Raw genomic sequence first — 17,209 nt, 5'->3', positions numbered from 1 at the left:
TCTTCGCCTGAGTACTTTGCCGCAACGTTTGGCGCGGTCCTCCATTAAAAAACCTAAGCTCCTCCAATGGTGAGAAGCTTGTTGGGATTGTGGAAGACGCATTGCTAGGACAGCATTCCTCTGATCCTGTACTACTAGCTGCCGAACTAAGTTCTGTGTCAAAAAGTCCAGAATCCCCCAAGTTGCCTGTTGGAGCTGTAGGTATTTTAGGTCCCATTGCCTGTCTCTACGCAGTATCGAACTTATGTCTGAATGTAATATATTTTTATATATATATATATATATATATATATATATATATATATATATATATATATATATATATATATATATATATATATATATATATATATAATCTGAATTTTAAAAAATCCTTTAGCTTGCTCCTAATGTACCTTTACAACTACCCACACATAAACCCTGAAATTACTCTTACCATCCCAAAACCCCAAAATGACCCTTACCATCCAAGTTATATTACATTCAACAGTCTAGCAAACTGTGTCATCTTTTAGAAAAAAAAACTACAATTTGAAAAGCCCCAACCTCCCCATTAAAATTTCAATTAAAGCATACTTTTGCATATTTGTTACTTGTGAAGTAAGTACCATTTTGCATAATTTATATATTTGTTTGATGTAGACTTGTTTATGTATTTCTTTATATTGTTTTATGGTCCAAATAATAGAAATTCATTATGCAGGGGTCCCTATCTTACATAGTGATTCATCAAGGGTTCACAGAAATCATAAGAACCGCTGGCCTAGAGAATGCAATGAAAAGGCTAAGAAGGAAGGCTACCTTGGTCTGCTTGGGAGCACTTTCCACCCACACAACTCATAATGCTGCCTATATCCTAGAATCCAACTGTTCATTTGTGCCCAATGGCACCTGCAAGCCACCAGCAGCCCACGAACTGAACCAATAATGCATTTATTACCTTAAGTCTCCTAGAGTCTGGAATAGCCCTTCTAGGGCAGCCTAACCAAGTAAAGACAACCAGTAAACGTATTCAAGAATGCTCACATCAACATGCTCAGACAAAATCTCATCAGTCTTGAAGCATCCTGTAACTGAATAACATCAGTTCTCCGCTTTCCAGCCTTAAACACATGCTGCAGACCACAGCAGACATTTGTTTTCTACCAAAGAGCTATTCTATAAACGCCTAACACTCCACACTCCTGAACACTCACGGGCTCAGCAATATCACAATGGTTTAGAATTTAGTTACAAATACATCTTTGATTCTGAAGATTCTTTTTATGTTGTCTAAATTTCATAACGGAGGTCCAGGCACTTTGCAACATTACCATGATCAACAAAAGCAGAGGTATTTTTAAGACCATCAAAAAACTATATCTCTCTTGAATAATCAATAGAAGACTTTACGTCTATCAACACTTTTTTCATGAAGAAAATAAATAAGAAGCAAGAGATCAATGATTAGAAAGCCCTAGTCAGCCTTGTTCTCTTATTAAAACCCATCCAAAGCACCCAAATTCATACACTATTTATTGAGGACACTACTTTATTCATTGAGTCACTGAAGGCCACATACTAAGAGGACAATATCCTCTCACCGCACATAGCAGGTCACTGCCTAACAACGTCAAAACACCTCCCTAAGAAGGGCCATTATCTCAGACTCCCTCAAGATCAGACAGATTCTTACACCTGATTAACTTTAACTTGCCCTCAGATAATCTTAGTCTCCCCCACCTTTCCTATGTTTCCTATGCAAAACCATTGAAAAGACCATCACCACCTACTTTCATGCACATATAAAGAGTATCAACCTCTCAGAAGTCTATCAGCCTAATGTAATGTCATGTATAGCACAAAGTAAGCCATCAGTCTTGTGGTCGCTGACATGTCTCACATCAGTGACAACAGCAGCCCCTGTTTTATGGACTTTGCATCAGCATTCAGTACTGTAGATCATCAATCCTTCCTCTATCATTCTGCATGGATTCATATCTTACCTGATGGGCAGTTTCAAGGTGATCCAGATAAACTCCTTCAGGTCCAGGCGTATTACTTTTAAGTGTTCCACAATGCTCCATCATATAATCAGTGTCTCGTTTCTACATACAATTTAATCCAGTTCTCCTTACAGACATGAATATCAAGAATAATAATTTCTGATCTTCTTCGGAAACCCACATTCTTTCCCATCCGTCAGCATCCCAGAGTTGCATATAATCACTTATAGTATGGTGATGTTTGTCAACATAAACTCTATCTTCGAATAGCATTTGCCACTGTATTTTTACTGGAACTTTTAAATAATGATCGAGATTATATATTATTAGCTTTCATTGTGAGCTGTCAATAAAATATTACTAGATTAAAACACAATTGTGGTATTGGTACTCAATAAACCTACTGTATTTCATATCACATTGGAGGTTTTCAAACTGACAGTGGGTGAGCATCATAAACGTGTCATTTTAGAAAAACAAATCAAGGGCAGAGAACCTTGGTTACAGGTAAATAACCTTTTTTTCACCACAGTCATTGGTAAATTAATAAAAGGAGTACCGTTGAAAATAATCTTTTTAAAAATATATATATGTATGATTATGCACAATAATAAATATTTTTCATTTAGAAAAATTCTGACATCTTATCAAGTCCAGAGGGCAAATCCGTGGTGCGATTATTCAATAAAATAGCTTATGTGTTGATGGAGTTTGAGCTATTATATCACAGGGCTTGGGTCAGAGAAATATCTCAACTACAGTATGGTAAGTAATTAAGTGCAGTACAGGAAGTCTGTCTTGAATAAATGTAAACATGTTTCTGTATCTAGATTTTCGATGATTGATGCAATTTTACAACTGCCAGTTGATAACATTCATGTAGTTAATGTTCTAAACTTGTGGCTTATTTTGGCAGTTCCCCCAATATTGATAAGTGTTAAGCCCATTACAATATTTAGCGTCTTTCTTCACTATAGTTGGTTGACTTTTCAAAAATATTAAACGTTAAGCAAATTTTCTTCATCATGGGAGTTTCATAGAATTCATAAACACTTAATATACATTTTCTCGTGAAGAATCTTTCAATAGAGGAATACGTTTTTCTCAAAACAAAACGTCTGATTTTAAGCGCATTATTAGTTACTGAACGGGCAGTTGAACATTTGGAAATTTAATGCATGTTGATATTTCTTAGGAATAACTATTTTGAAAGAAAAAAGAATCATAGGGTCAAAAGATTGACAGCTAAAATAAACCAAAAGGCAATGCCACTTTGTCAGCTATGCATCAGCTGCTGCATTGTCAGTCAACAACTTAAATTGTGTCTCTGCTGTGCAGATCAGGGATCTGACAACAATGCTTTTTTTTCCCTAAAAACCTTTTTGCATCTGAAATACATTTTAAAAAGCAATTTTTAAATGTCACTTTAATTCTTTTCAAGTGGGCCAAAGTCAAGTGGTACACCGACAGACAGTCCTTTCCACACTGTGTCTACACTTGAATGTTCAAAGTAAAACAACTTTCTCCAGTATTCGATCTTTCATATATTCACATGCTTGAATCATTCCCCATCGTCTAAGTGGGAGTCCCACAGTACCATAGTAAAGCAGTACATAACATTGCCATAGGCTATAATGGAAAAGAAACATTCACTTTAATAACGTTGCCATATTATTTAAAAGGAACTGAACTCCAGCCAATCATGCAACAGCGCCCTCTGGAATACTACCCACTGATGCTGGTTTCCTCAGATTTTCTACCGCACATCATGGGAAAGGAGTCCCCCTGAGCGCTGATCAGTGTTCTTTAATCAGTTTGGAAAAGATTTATCTTCTAACTACTATCATGTCAGAGTCCTCTAAGAAAGGCCTTTTGAGGCCCTATGGCACTTGTGAGAAGAAAGACTTCATTCTGAAGACCCCCATAAGCAATAGCGTCTGCTACCGGACCCGGGTGGTGGGGCTGGGGCAGAGGGGTGGGGAGACGAAAAAAGAAAGAACAAAAATACTTACCTGTGACAGCCGGTCGGCCAGCGCCTCTCCTCTGTCCTCTTCTTCCTGTCTCCTGTCCCGTAGCAGGATGCAGGAAGCAGCAGTAAGCCTTCAGGCTTCCCTGAGTCAATCACAATGCTGCAATACAGCGTTGTGATTCGTCTCAGCGCCGTGTTTCGGCGTTCAGCCAGGGAATGAGGGCGTGGGCATGTTCTCCACGCAGGCTGTAATTAACCCTGAAAGGAGATGAAGCGAAGTGCTCATAAAAGTTTGGGCCGGCTAAACAGTCATGTGCACTTAGGAGTAGGCAAACCACTCATCCCCTGCTCCTCTGTCATTGGAGCAGCTCCACCTTAAATGCAAAGCTGCAGCAGAAGGAAACATAAAATTATAATAACGTGAGTTATCATCATTTTAAGGTTCCTTTACTTCACTGCTGCTTCAGAAATTAAAACTGAAAAGTCTCCTCTTTCTGAAGAAGACAGTGTGAACTCGTAAACCTTTGAGAAAAGATCTCGTGACCAGAGAACATCAGAGAAGTCTAGTAAGGCCTTAAAAAAAGACTCACCATGAGTCTGTCAGAGACAGTTCCCAAGAGGAGGAAAGATACAAATTCTCCCTAGAAACTGCAAGGTCTCAACCCACCACTCCATCTGATAAGTCTGGAGTGCATTTAGAGTATTCCTCCTCAGTGCCATTGACGATGAAGCCAAAGACTGCTTTGAAAATGTAAACGGCGACAAACACACCGTCAAGATCACCAGCGTCAGCAACAACAGTAACTACAGTGACGTTGACATTGGTGTAGATGATGGCTACATCGATGATGCCATCCTTTTTATCATCGGCGTTGATCTAGTCTACAAAGGTATTGTCGACGAAAGCTCTGTCAATGGCACTGGTGCAACAGTTGATGATGACACCGCCGACGGGGTCCCGCTGAATAAAATAACTTTGTCAAGTCACAAAAAAGCTCTCATAACTGCAAACTACAGCTATGGACTCGATGATGATGTTGTCAACAACACAGTTGCCGAGAAAAACCAGTGCACCTTCTGGATGTAGAAGACTCAGAAAATGATGGCATGTTTGTTGCTGCCCACATCCCTTCTGAGCTCCATGTCAAATATCAGAATGAGGATGATTACCAGTACTGTGACGAATAATATGATCCTCAGCGGGAGTGATACGCTGAAAAGGCCCAAGCATGGGGAACATTTCCAGCATTATGGGCGTATGGTGCAGGTTCCTTTGACCCTGTATCAAGGCCCCCAAGGGACATTGCAGGACTACTATAAAAGGTTTCCAGAGCCCACTAAACAACAATCTCCAAAACAGCTTAGTGCTCCACATTCGCCTCGGTCTTGAAGGACACGGAGGCCTATTCCGCACCCTTAACACCCAGGATGACACCGGCATTCAACATTGCGGCACCTCCTTGGAATGAGCTCTACTCATCGGACGGTGACAGAGAAGTCGGGAAAAAAAGCAGACAATCTGGCCGTACCAAATTAATTGGATGATTATTTAATCCCTACTCTATCGCCACCTGCTCCACAACTGGTGGATTCCCGTCCTGACGACTTTGGGATTTCCATAACCTGGTGGAAAGAGCAGCAAAAAGGTTTCAACTGACAATGACAGTTGAACAGTCTGACTGTTTTCTTTACAATTTCAAAGAGCCTGTCAAGAGATCTATGTGAGCAATCTCAATAGTGGATTACATCTGGGAAGAAGGCACAATAATCATTAAGAATCCTGCTTCAATGGCACCCATTTTACTGCAAATTGGCAGAAAGTACAAGGTGCCAGAAGATTAACCTGCCTGTCTAGTAGGGCACCCAAAGCCGGACTCAGTCATCTCCCAGATGGCTCAGTGCCAGTTCAAAAATCCATCCACATTTATCTCTGCTCCTTTGGATAGAGAGGGCAGGTGCCTGGATAACATAGGTAAAAGGTTCTCCTCTATGTTAGCAATTACATGTCAAGCTGCCATTTCCTTGGCCATATTGGGCCGGAATGACTGGCAAATGTAGTCTGACCTTGGTGCTTTCACGGACCTTGTGCCTAAGGACAGAAGAGTAGAGGTAAAGAGAATCCTATAAGGGGGTAAAAAATCTCTTCAGAAGTCAATAACTGCACTGGGGTTTGGCAGCTTGCAGGAGCTGCAGTTTTAAGACAGCAGGGTTGGGTGGAAGCAATGTCTTTACGGCCTGAGGTACAGAGTAAGATTCTGGACATGTCTTATGATGGTGTTGTGTGTTTCTCACACGGCCAATTGTTGTTTTCCCTATTTATGCACGTTGTTGGCCGCTTTTGGTTCTGCACATATTACTAAATATTACGCTTGCTTTTTGCCATGTTTTATTTTCACACAGAACCAGTATGGTTTGCATTTTATTATTTTCTGGAATTTTATCTGAACAGCCTAAGCAAGGTCATACAACATTACCTCTTGTTAATTTCTCTAGTCAGACACTCGCACCTACACATAATAGGAGAATGTGGCTGTTGGTTTGAATACTCATTTCTTCTCATATAACTAGGGACATGGTTTCCGGAAAACAGACTCACTGAGCGAAGGTCCTGAGATAAGAGTGATGCGTTAGCTGAGATGTAGAACATCCACCTATGTATGCTAAGGTCCAGGGTCTGCCACTAAACCCAGAGAACTATAATCTATAACCACTTAGCCTTAAAATTAGGGGGGGTTATGCAGATCTGTCAGATAAATACGACAGAGCTTTTTAATATTTGTGGCACAAGTATTTCATCTGAGAGCACGATAGTTTAAATAAACATTGTAAACTTCCTTTGTTTCTCTTTTCTATCTTACTGTGGACAAATACGAGTGAGAGAACAAAAGGGCGTGTTCTGTTACTGCCATCCCCGAGAGGGTTGGTAGTGTCTCTCTGTAAAGGTTAGGAGGGCAATTGAGGCACTATAGCTAGCCTGACTCAGGCTCATAGATACTGATGTGGTATGGTGACTGTCCCTCACATACTGATGTTCTATTTTCCCAAGTATAGTTCTGTTCCTGAGCCGAATGCCTGCAACATGGCGTCACCAACGTTTGGTCAGGTACTTATTTCTGGGAACCGGGAGTAGTGCTTGTCCAAAATACCCTTGCACTGTTTAAAGTAGACTTCCGTGGTTTTAGGGAGTTATCTTCGACAATAACCTAGTTCTGTTGATTTTTCAAACTCGAATATTAAAAGCTTTACAATCAGATTTTGTTACCCGTTGACTCCATCTTTGTTTTCTCATGTCGCAACCTGTAAATATTGTGGCCAACAGACGACCGGCAGTCTATGCACATTTAGCACAGGATGGAGTCTCTAATAGGGAAGCTTCTGTCATCTTTGTAAGAGAAATAGACGCTACAGACCGCTTTGAATTTTGTATTCTTGGGTCACATTTCCAGCTGTGGATGATAACACTTTCCATGAATACACTGTCCCACAGGCACCTGCTGCATAAAGACCTTATGCATGTGTTGAAATTCCTATTACGGTCTGGGAGCACCACGCTTGGCTTAATGATGCCCTTCCCCATGTGCCTGGGCCAGTTTGAGGACACTGGTTTGGACAATTTGAATCTTCTGCAAACATGAGGTTTGTACAGTGTTTTCAGTGAATTGGTCTGCAAGCGCAAGCCCAGTTGCCTGTAGCACCATTTATCAGTCTTGTAATTGTTCATTCAGTTATGGACAAAAGACTCACTAATCATGAGGAAATTCCATTTGTGATAGCCCAAAAAATGTATCAACTTGAAGCTGTGTTTCCCCAAATGGGACCACAAGACAAGCACAGACTTGTAACTATGTCCTTACCCACTTGGATGGTTCCCACTCTTTGAGACTAACATCCGGGGAACTATTTTTGCCACAGTTTATAGTGTCTTTCACGGCACTCCCTCCATGTCTATATTACAAACATTCTTAAATAGATATAAAATGAACATGGGGCTGGTCCTGCCCTAGATTTGGGGATGGAGCTAATGGGAAATGGTAGGAGGCTGGCTTAGTATATGGTTCACACTTGTTTAAGTGAAGCACCTTGCACTAATCCAGACAACCCTTATGGTGATTTTAGTTGTCTTAGACTACCATAGAAAGCTATGGAGATAGGTAGCTGTGGAGAGCAGTCTTCGGGCTTAGTCCAGAAGGAGTGTTAAGCAGCTTATTTTACCAGAACTAATCCAATTCAATTTACTAAGTCTTTATTTCGACCAATCTGATCATAAAAGACATAAATAAGCACATTCACCACAATGTATCAATCATAAGCTCCAATAATTAACAAGCTATACATGAGTGAAAACCGTGTTAAAAAGCAAACAAGTTTGTTTGTCTAAAATAAGCTATATAAACTCTTTTACTTAAAAAAATTTAGAAGGTTCATGAAAATTAATAACAATTCATCTAAAATTCAAGTCCCGTGCGACCCTGTGCCAACTATAAAAATACAGTACATAACCATACAAAAGATGCTAAGTAGAACACTGTGCCTAATATGGTCACTGTTGCAGTCTACTTGCTTTCAATCTTGTGTCGAATTCTCCACACCCATCCTAAAAACTTTGTAAGGGCAATCACAATTAACTCCTGAGTGCTGGTCTTTAATACTCGCAATGCAGTGGAGCTCGACCTAGTACCCATATTGATACAGATTGGTTTGAGCCATTCACTTTGTGGCGAGCTGTATGTGGGACAAACAAACAAAATGTGGGATATTGTTTCATCCGCATTCTGGCAGAATGGGCATTTACTATTTTTAGAAGGGTAGCAGGTATTAGTGAAAACCTTTGTCGGTAATGTACCTATCCGGAACTGAAAATAACGTTTCCTATCAATGTCCTTTGTTATGAAGTCCCAGTAGTCTTCATATATTGGATCCTGCTTGTGTTCCAGAAAAATGCTAGTCAAGGATGTTAGTTTGGGGGAGCACAAGTTACCAGCTCTAATCATAGCCCAATATGCTTCCTTATAGACTTTATTGGGGGTAAATGTATTATTCATCTGGTCTTCCCATAAATGCCTCATGCCCATATTCACCAGGGAACTTTTCACCCGCTGCAACCAACTGTTCTCATCCAGGGGATACTCATCAATAGTCATAATCTATGAATAATCCCCGCCCACACGCGGGATCCCGGAGTATATAGATATATACATATGTGAAACATATAAATGCAGCCTAGAATGTTTCCAACATGGCAAAAATTCCGAAATTACATAGGTTTTCATTGTAAGACAAATACCCTCCTAAACCATAAGGAAAAGAGGACATGCACTGAATAATTGTCATATACCACTGGAGGGTGTTTTTGTGATCCTGGTAAAGGTTTGAATTTGCACTAATCCACTGGAGGATGTAATTAACTCTGAATGTGAACCACAAGTTCCGGCATGCATTGCAATTTTTTCACCAAGAAGAGCACACCGGAGGCTCATTAAACTAAATGAAATGCAGGGAACTGTGGGAGAGGAAAATGTGCTCATTCGAACTGCCTCTGAGGAAAGAGCTTGTAAGCTTTGAAACGCGTCAGGCAGCAGGAAGAAATAATCGGAGAGAAAATGCCTGTTCCTTTTGAATAAATGATTTTGTTTAAATCACCAGCTGGAGGAGTGCGTGTCCAAATGCATGGGCATTTTTGTTGGGAATACAAATCACGGCAGGTCCAAGCCGTGGGAAGGTCGCACCACCCCTCAGAAATGTCACGAGGGGCCCGTCTTACCTGAATCTTTGGGGAAGAAATACGGCGCAGCTGGTTCCTTATACTGCAGGAACAGGATTTTAACTCTGAGGCCCACTGGAGGGTGTTTTTGTGATCCTGGTAAAGGTTTGAATTTGCACTAATCCACTGGAGGATGTAATTAACTCTGAATGTGAACCACAAGTTCCGGCATGCATTGCAATTTTTTCACCAAGAAGAGCACACCGGAGGCTCATTAAACTAAATGAAATGCAGGGAACTGTGGGAGAGGAAAATGTGCTCATTCGAACTGCCTCTGAGGAAAGAGCTTGTAAGCTTTGAAACGCGTCAGGCAGCAGGAAGAAATAATCGGAGAGAAAATGCCTGTTCCTTTTGAATAAATGATTTTGTTTAAATCACCAGCTGGAGGAGTGCGTGTCCAAATGCATGGGCATTTTTGTTGGGAATACAAATCACGGCAGGTCCAAGCCGTGGGAAGGTCGCACCACCCCTCAGAAATGTCACGAGGGGCCCGTCTTACCTGAATCTTTGGGGAAGAAATACGGCGCAGCTGGTTCCTTATACTGCAGGAACAGGATTTTAACTCTGAGGCCCACTGGAGGGTGTTTTTGTGATCCTGGTAAAGGTTTGAATTTGCACTGATCCACTGGAGGATGTAATTAACTCTGAATGTGAACCACAAGTTCCGGCATGCATTGCAATTTTTTCACCAAGAAGAGCACACCGGAGGCTCATTAAACTAAATGAAATGCAGGGAACTGTGGGAGAGGAAAATGTGCTCATTCGAACTGCCTCTCAGGAAAGAGCTTGTAAGCTTTAAAACGCGTCAGGCAGCAGGAAGAAATAATCGGAGAGAAAATGCCTGTTCCTTTTGAATAAATGATTTTGTTTAAATCACCAGCTGGAGGAGTGCGTGTCCAAATGCATGGGCATTTTTGTTGGGAATACAAATCACGGCAGGTCCAAGCCGTGGGAAGGTCGCACCACCCCTCAGAAATGTCACGAGGGGCCCGTCTTACCTGAATCTTTGGGGAAGAAATACGGCGCAGCTGGTTCCTTATACTGCAGGAACAGGATTTTAACTCTGAGGCCCACTGGAGGGTGTTTTTGTGATCCTGGTAAAGGTTTGAATTTGCACTAATCCACTGGAGGATGTAATTAACTCTGAATGTGAACCACAAGTTCCGGCATGCATTGCAATTTTTTCACCAAGAAGAGCACACCGGAGGCTCATTAAACTAAATGAAATGCAGGGAACTGTGGGAGAGGAAAATGTGCTCATTCGAACTGCCTCTGAGGAAAGAGCTTGTAAGCTTTGAAACGCGTCAGGCAGCAGGAAGAAATAATCGGAGAGAAAATGCCTGTTCCTTTTGAATAAATGATTTTGTTTAAATCACCAGCTGGAGGAGTGCGTGTCCAAATGCATGGGCATTTTTGTTGGGAATACAAATCACGGCAGGTCCAAGCCGTGGGAAGGTCGCACCACCCCTCAGAAATGTCACGAGGGGCCCGTCTTACCTGAATCTTTGGGGAAGAAATACGGCGCAGCTGGTTCCTTATACTGCAGGAACAGGATTTTAACTCTGAGGCCCACTGGAGGGTGTTTTTGTGATCCTGGTAAAGGTTTGAATTTGCACTAATCCACTGGAGGATGTAATTAACTCTGAATGTGAACCACAAGTTCCGGCATGCATTGCAATTTTTTCACCAAGAAGAGCACACCGGAGGCTCATTAAACTAAATGAAATGCAGGGAACTGTGGGAGAGGAAAATGTGCTCATTCGAACTGCCTCTGAGGAAAGAGCTTGTAAGCTTTGAAACGCGTCAGGCAGCAGGAAGAAATAATCGGAGAGAAAATGCCTGTTCCTTTTGAATAAATGATTTTGTTTAAATCACCAGCTGGAGGAGTGCGTGTCCAAATGCATGGGCATTTTTGTTGGGAATACAAATCACGGCAGGTCCAAGCCGTGGGAAGGTCGCACCACCCCTCAGAAATGTCACGAGGGGCCCGTCTTACCTGAATCTTTGGGGAAGAAATACGGCGCAGCTGGTTCCTTATACTGCAGGAACAGGATTTTAACTCTGAGGCCCACTGGAGGGTGTTTTTGTGATCCTGGTAAAGGTTTGAATTTGCACTAATCCACTGGAGGATGTAATTAACTCTGAATGTGAACCACAAGTTCCGGCATGCATTGCAATTTTTTCACCAAGAAGAGCACACCGGAGGCTCATTAAACTAAATGAAATGCAGGGAACTGTGGGAGAGGAAAATGTGCTCATTCGAACTGCCTCTGAGGAAAGAGCTTGTAAGCTTTGAAACGCGTCAGGCAGCAGGAAGAAATAATCGGAGAGAAAATGCCTGTTCCTTTTGAATAAATGATTTTGTTTAAATCACCAGCTGGAGGAGTGCGTGTCCAAATGCATGGGCATTTTTGTTGGGAATACAAATCACGGCAGGTCCAAGCCGTGGGAAGGTCGCACCACCCCTCAGAAATGTCACGAGGGGCCCGTCTTACCTGAATCTTTGGGGAAGAAATACGGCGCAGCTGGTTCCTTATACTGCAGGAACAGGATTTTAACTCTGAGGCCCACTGGAGGGTGTTTTTGCGATCCTGGTAAAGGTTTGAATTTGCACTAATCCACTGGAGGATGTAATTAACTCTGAATGTGAACCACAAGTTCCGGCATGCATTGCAATTTTTTCACCAAGAAGAGCACACCGGAGGCTCATTAAACTAAATGAAATGCAGGGAACTGTGGGAGAGGAAAATGTGCTCATTCGAACTGCCTCTGAGGAAAGAGCTTGTAAGCTTTGAAACGCGTCAGGCAGCAGGAAGAAATAATCGGAGAGAAAATGCCTGTTCCTTTTGAATAAATGATTTTGTTTAAATCACCAGCTGGAGGAGTGCGTGTCCAAATGCATGGGCATTTTTGTTGGGAATACAAATCACGGCAGGTCCAAGCCGTGGGAAGGTCGCACCACCCCTCAGAAATGTCACGAGGGGCCCGTCTTACCTGAATCTTTGGGGAAGAAATACGGCGCAGCTGGTTCCTTATACTGCAGGAACAGGATTTTAACTCTGAGGCCCACTGGAGGGTGTTTTTGTGATCCTGGTAAAGGTTTGAATTTGCACTAATCCACTGGAGGATGTAATTAACTCTGAATGTGAACCACAAGTTCCGGCATGCATTGCAATTTTTTCACCAAGAAGAGCACACCGGAGGCTCATTAAACTAAATGAAATGCAGGGATCTGTGGGAGAGGAAAATGTGCTCATTCGAACTGCCTCTGAGGAAAGAGCTTGTAAGCTTTGAAACGCGTCAGGCAGCAGGAAGAAATAATCGGAGAGAAAATGCCTGTTCCTTTTGAATAAATGATTTTGTTTAAATCACCAGCTGGAGGAGTGCGTGTCCAAATGCATGGGCATTTTTGTTGGGAATACAAATCACGGCAGGTCCAAGCCGTGGGAAGGTCGCACCACCCCTCAGAAATGTCACGAGGGGCCCGTCTTACCTGAATCTTTGGGGAAGAAATACGGCGCAGCTGGTTCCTTATACTGCAGGAACAGGATTTTAACTCTGAGGCCCACTGGAGGGTGTTTTTGTGATCCTGGTAAAGGTTTGAATTTGCACTAATCCACTGGAGGATGTAATTAACTCTGAATGTGAACCACAAGTTCCGGCATGCATTGCAATTTTTTCACCAAGAAGAGCACACCGGAGGCTCATTAAACTAAATGAAATGCAGGGAACTGTGGGAGAGGAAAATGTGCTCATTCGAACTGCCTCTGAGGAAAGAGCTTGTAAGCTTTGAAACGCGTCAGGCAGCAGGAAGAAATAATCGGAGAGAAAATGCCTGTTCCTTTTGAATAAATGATTTTGTTTAAATCACCAGCTGGAGGAGTGCGTGTCCAAATGCATGGGCATTTTTGTTGGGAATACAAATCACGGCAGGTCCAAGCCGTGGGAAGGTCGCACCACCCCTCAGAAATGTCACGAGGGGCCCGTCTTACCTGAATCTTTGGGGAAGAAATACGGCGCAGCTGGTTCCTTATACTGCAGGAACAGGATTTTAACTCTGAGGCCCACTGGAGGGTGTTTTTGTGATCCTGGTAAAGGTTTGAATTTGCACTAATCCACTGGAGGATGTAATTAACTCTGAATGTGAACCACAAGTTCCGGCATGCATTGCAATTTTTTCACCAAGAAGAGCACACCGGAGGCTCATTAAACTAAATGAAATGCAGGGAACTGTGGGAGAGGAAAATGTGCACATTCGAACTGCCTCTGAGGAAAGAGCTTGTAAGCTTTGAAACGCGTCAGGCAGCAGGAAGAAATAATCGGAGAGAAAATGCCTGTTCCTTTTGAATAAATGATTTTGTTTAAATCACCAGCTGGAGGAGTGCGTGTCCAAATGCATGGGCATTTTTGTTGGGAGATATATACATATGTGAAACATATAAATGCAGCCTAGAATGTTTCCAACATGGCAAAAATTCCGAAATTACATAGGTTTTCATTGTAAGACAAATACCCTCCTAAACCATAAGGAAAAGAGGACATGCACTGAATAATTGTCATATACCAATGCTTTATTGCCACAAGGAAAACTTGTAATTGCAGGCATTCGCCTGTAGGCTGCATTGCAGAGCAATAATGAAACCAAGACAAAAAACTGACACCTTGCCTTTAAGGCTTCCAAGGGTTAGGGTACCGTGCCTTTAAGACCTGCAGGAGAGCCTCTGCTCCCATCATGCACCACAGGTGACAGTTAGGTCAGTTCTTTTTCCCGGCTCCTTCTGTGAGGATCCTGGAGTTTGAGCTCTTCAGTTTTTTGACTGAAAGTGATATATTTGACATTTTCTTTGAAAATTTGATATTTTCTGATCCCTAGAGGTATATTCTACTGTTTTTTTTGGTTAGTTTCCCAATTTTTTTCTAGTCAGAATGTCTGCTTTATTTCGGAAATGTCCTTCCTGTGACAAGAAAATGGCACTGTCAGACCCACACTCGGTGTGTATTGTGTGTCTTCCAACTTCACACACTCCTGACCAGTGTTATCATTGCCAGAAGTTTTCTAAAAGGACTGCGTGACAGAGAACGCATCAAGCTTCATGCCCAGCTGGAGAGGGATAGAAGCCAGCAAGGAGGCGGACATGAAGACTTCAGAACTCCCTCTTCATGTAAGCAACACCCAAAACAGCATAGTTCCACCACCCCTGAGTCCAGGAAGAAGCAGGTGACTGAATGTTCGCCGTCAACGTCGAGATCGCCGAAGAGGCCGAGGCATTCTTCAGCGTTGAGGGATAAGTTATCGTCTCGACGTCGAGGCTCTCCGCCGCATGCCAGTAAGTCGGCATCGAGGTACAGCACTTTGGGCACAAAGGCTGTGGGCCCAGAGAGCCCTGCTAAAGCCCCGTCGACGTCGAGGCATTCTCCGCCACCCTCGAGGGGGTCTGCTTCTAGAGACTCGCCGGCGTAGACCATGCCGCGAGTGGACAGGTCGACGTCGAGAGCGTCGTCGAAGTCACATCAGTCGATGTCGAGGAGGTCGACGTCAGCGAGTCGTCATGGGTGGTCAACGTCGAGGTCCCCCCATCGCCGCCGTCAGCCAACGTCAAGGTCCCCCCATCACCGTGGGTGGTCGACGTCGAGACCAACGTCGAGAGGACGACGTTGCCACAGCAGATCGCAACACAGATCAACAGCGAAGGTGACTCAAATCCTATCTACGTCGAGGCGTTCGACGTCGAGAGACAACAGTGCAGAGGCCACTGAGGAGGTCCGGCGCATACCAACGTCGAGATCCCGTTCGACGTCAAGGGCCCAGTCATCATCTCCAGGGCTGAATATTGTGCAGATTTCTCCCGAGAGATCTCCTAGAAGTGGCGAAAAAAGGGTGTATGGTCTGTCGCCTCGGTGGCTGCAGGGCATCGGAACAGTTGACCGCAGAAGTCCGGGCTCGGACTACTCTCGGACATACTCACGCTCTAGAACCTCAAGAGACCCTGATAGAGGCGCCCCTGCAAAAGCTTCAAAGTCGCCTTCCAAGAGACTACGGTCGCCTACTACAAGCCGATCACGGTCAAGGGGTCGTTACAGCTCGCGCCACGAACCTTCACACAAGAGGAGCCGCAGAAGATCATCCACCTGGTCTTCTTCCACGAGGTCTTCTGTCCGGTACTAGTAGCCAACCTTTTCAGCTACTCCACCTTCAAGGGTTTCTCCCATTCTCCCATTGATGACTTTGGGACTTTCTCTGATGTTCTTGGCAGAGGAGCTAAGAAACTGAATATCAGCTTGTACACTCCTGTGGTCCCTACATCTATTATTTTTGAGACATTGCACCATCGTACAGCACCCAGACCTCTGCTACCTCTGGTGCCAGGCTTTATAGAACCAGATATGGCCACGTTCCTCACCCCTGCCACAGTGAGGTCAGTTCCGTCGAGGTTCGCAAAGAAGTATAAAGCTCCAGACAAGGATCCCTTGTTCCTTAGGTCTGATCCTCCGGTGGATTCCGTTATTGTGGCAGCCGCCAGGAAAGCGCACGCCACAGACTAATCAGCTTCAGTTCCTCCAGAAAAGGACAGTAAGCAAATGGACTGTTATGGCAGGAAAATGTGCAATACTTCTGCATCATCTATGAAGATTGCAAGTGCGTCAGCCCTTCTTGGGCTCTACGGCAGGTCTCTTTGGGACTCCTTGGCTAGGTTTACCGACAAGCTTCCCAAAGAAAATCGACAAGACTTCCATGAGATCCTGCAGGAGGGTGGTTTAGTAGCCAACCAGATCATCAGCGCGGCGGCGGACGCCTCAGATCTCGCCGCGCACGGCTATTCTTATGGCATCTGTTTGCGGCGCTCATTGTGGTTGCGACTCACAGGTCTTAAACCAGACGCCCAGAAGAAGATCCTCAACCTTCCTTTTAACGGCTCCTTATTCGGTTCTCATGCTGATGAGGATATGACAAAGATGAAGAATGAGCTAGATTCAGTCAAAGCTGTTGGATTGGAAAAGTGGAAGGAATTTCGTAAACGCTTTCGTCAGAACGACAAGTGACCCTTCCAACAAAGGGTTCAAACCCCTCAATGGTCCTCCCAAAACCAGCAGAGGTCCCAATTCCAGCAGAAGCGTCCTAGCAGAGGAAGGGGGAACAATAAACAGCAGTCCTCCTCCAAGCAGCCTTCAAAACAGTGAGGCATTGCTTCTGCCGCACCCGTTCGCCACTCCGGTAGGAGGGAGTATCGTTTTTCACCTGGAAGAGTGGGAAACCATAACAAGAGACAGATGGGTGCTGAATATTCTGCAGCATGGTTACTTGCTGAGGTTCAAGTCCCCTCCCCCGCAAGTTGCCCCACAATTGAAGTGCCTTCCTCAGTGCTTAATTTGTAAAATATTAAGTGCCAGGGCTCTGACCAGGTGGTCACTGCTGCTTGCACCACCCATCTCCCTTGTCATCGCTGCCAAAACAACTACTATCCATCTCTCTTGCATGTAAATGCGTCAGTTCAG

At 43.6% G+C, this 17,209-nt stretch overlaps 1 protein-coding gene across 1 annotated transcript in view; it reads left to right on the top strand.

Annotated features, from left to right (window-relative positions):
- Positions 1 to 17,209, top strand: part of DNAH8 (dynein axonemal heavy chain 8) — a 13,985,216-nt gene that overhangs the window by 2,530,820 nt on the left and 11,437,187 nt on the right. Inside the window, exon 17 of the mRNA XM_085610239.1 lies at positions 2,615 to 2,750. Within this exon, the coding sequence (XP_085466365.1) occupies positions 2,615 to 2,750 (136 nt within the window). The remainder of the gene's footprint in view (positions 1 to 2,614; positions 2,751 to 17,209) is intronic.

Source organism: Triturus cristatus, chromosome 6 (genome assembly GCF_964204655.1).
Source record: "Triturus cristatus chromosome 6, aTriCri1.1, whole genome shotgun sequence".
NCBI classification, from domain to species: domain Eukaryota; kingdom Metazoa; phylum Chordata; class Amphibia; order Caudata; family Salamandridae; genus Triturus; species Triturus cristatus.
This window is presented reverse-complemented; position numbering and strand designations above follow the sequence as displayed.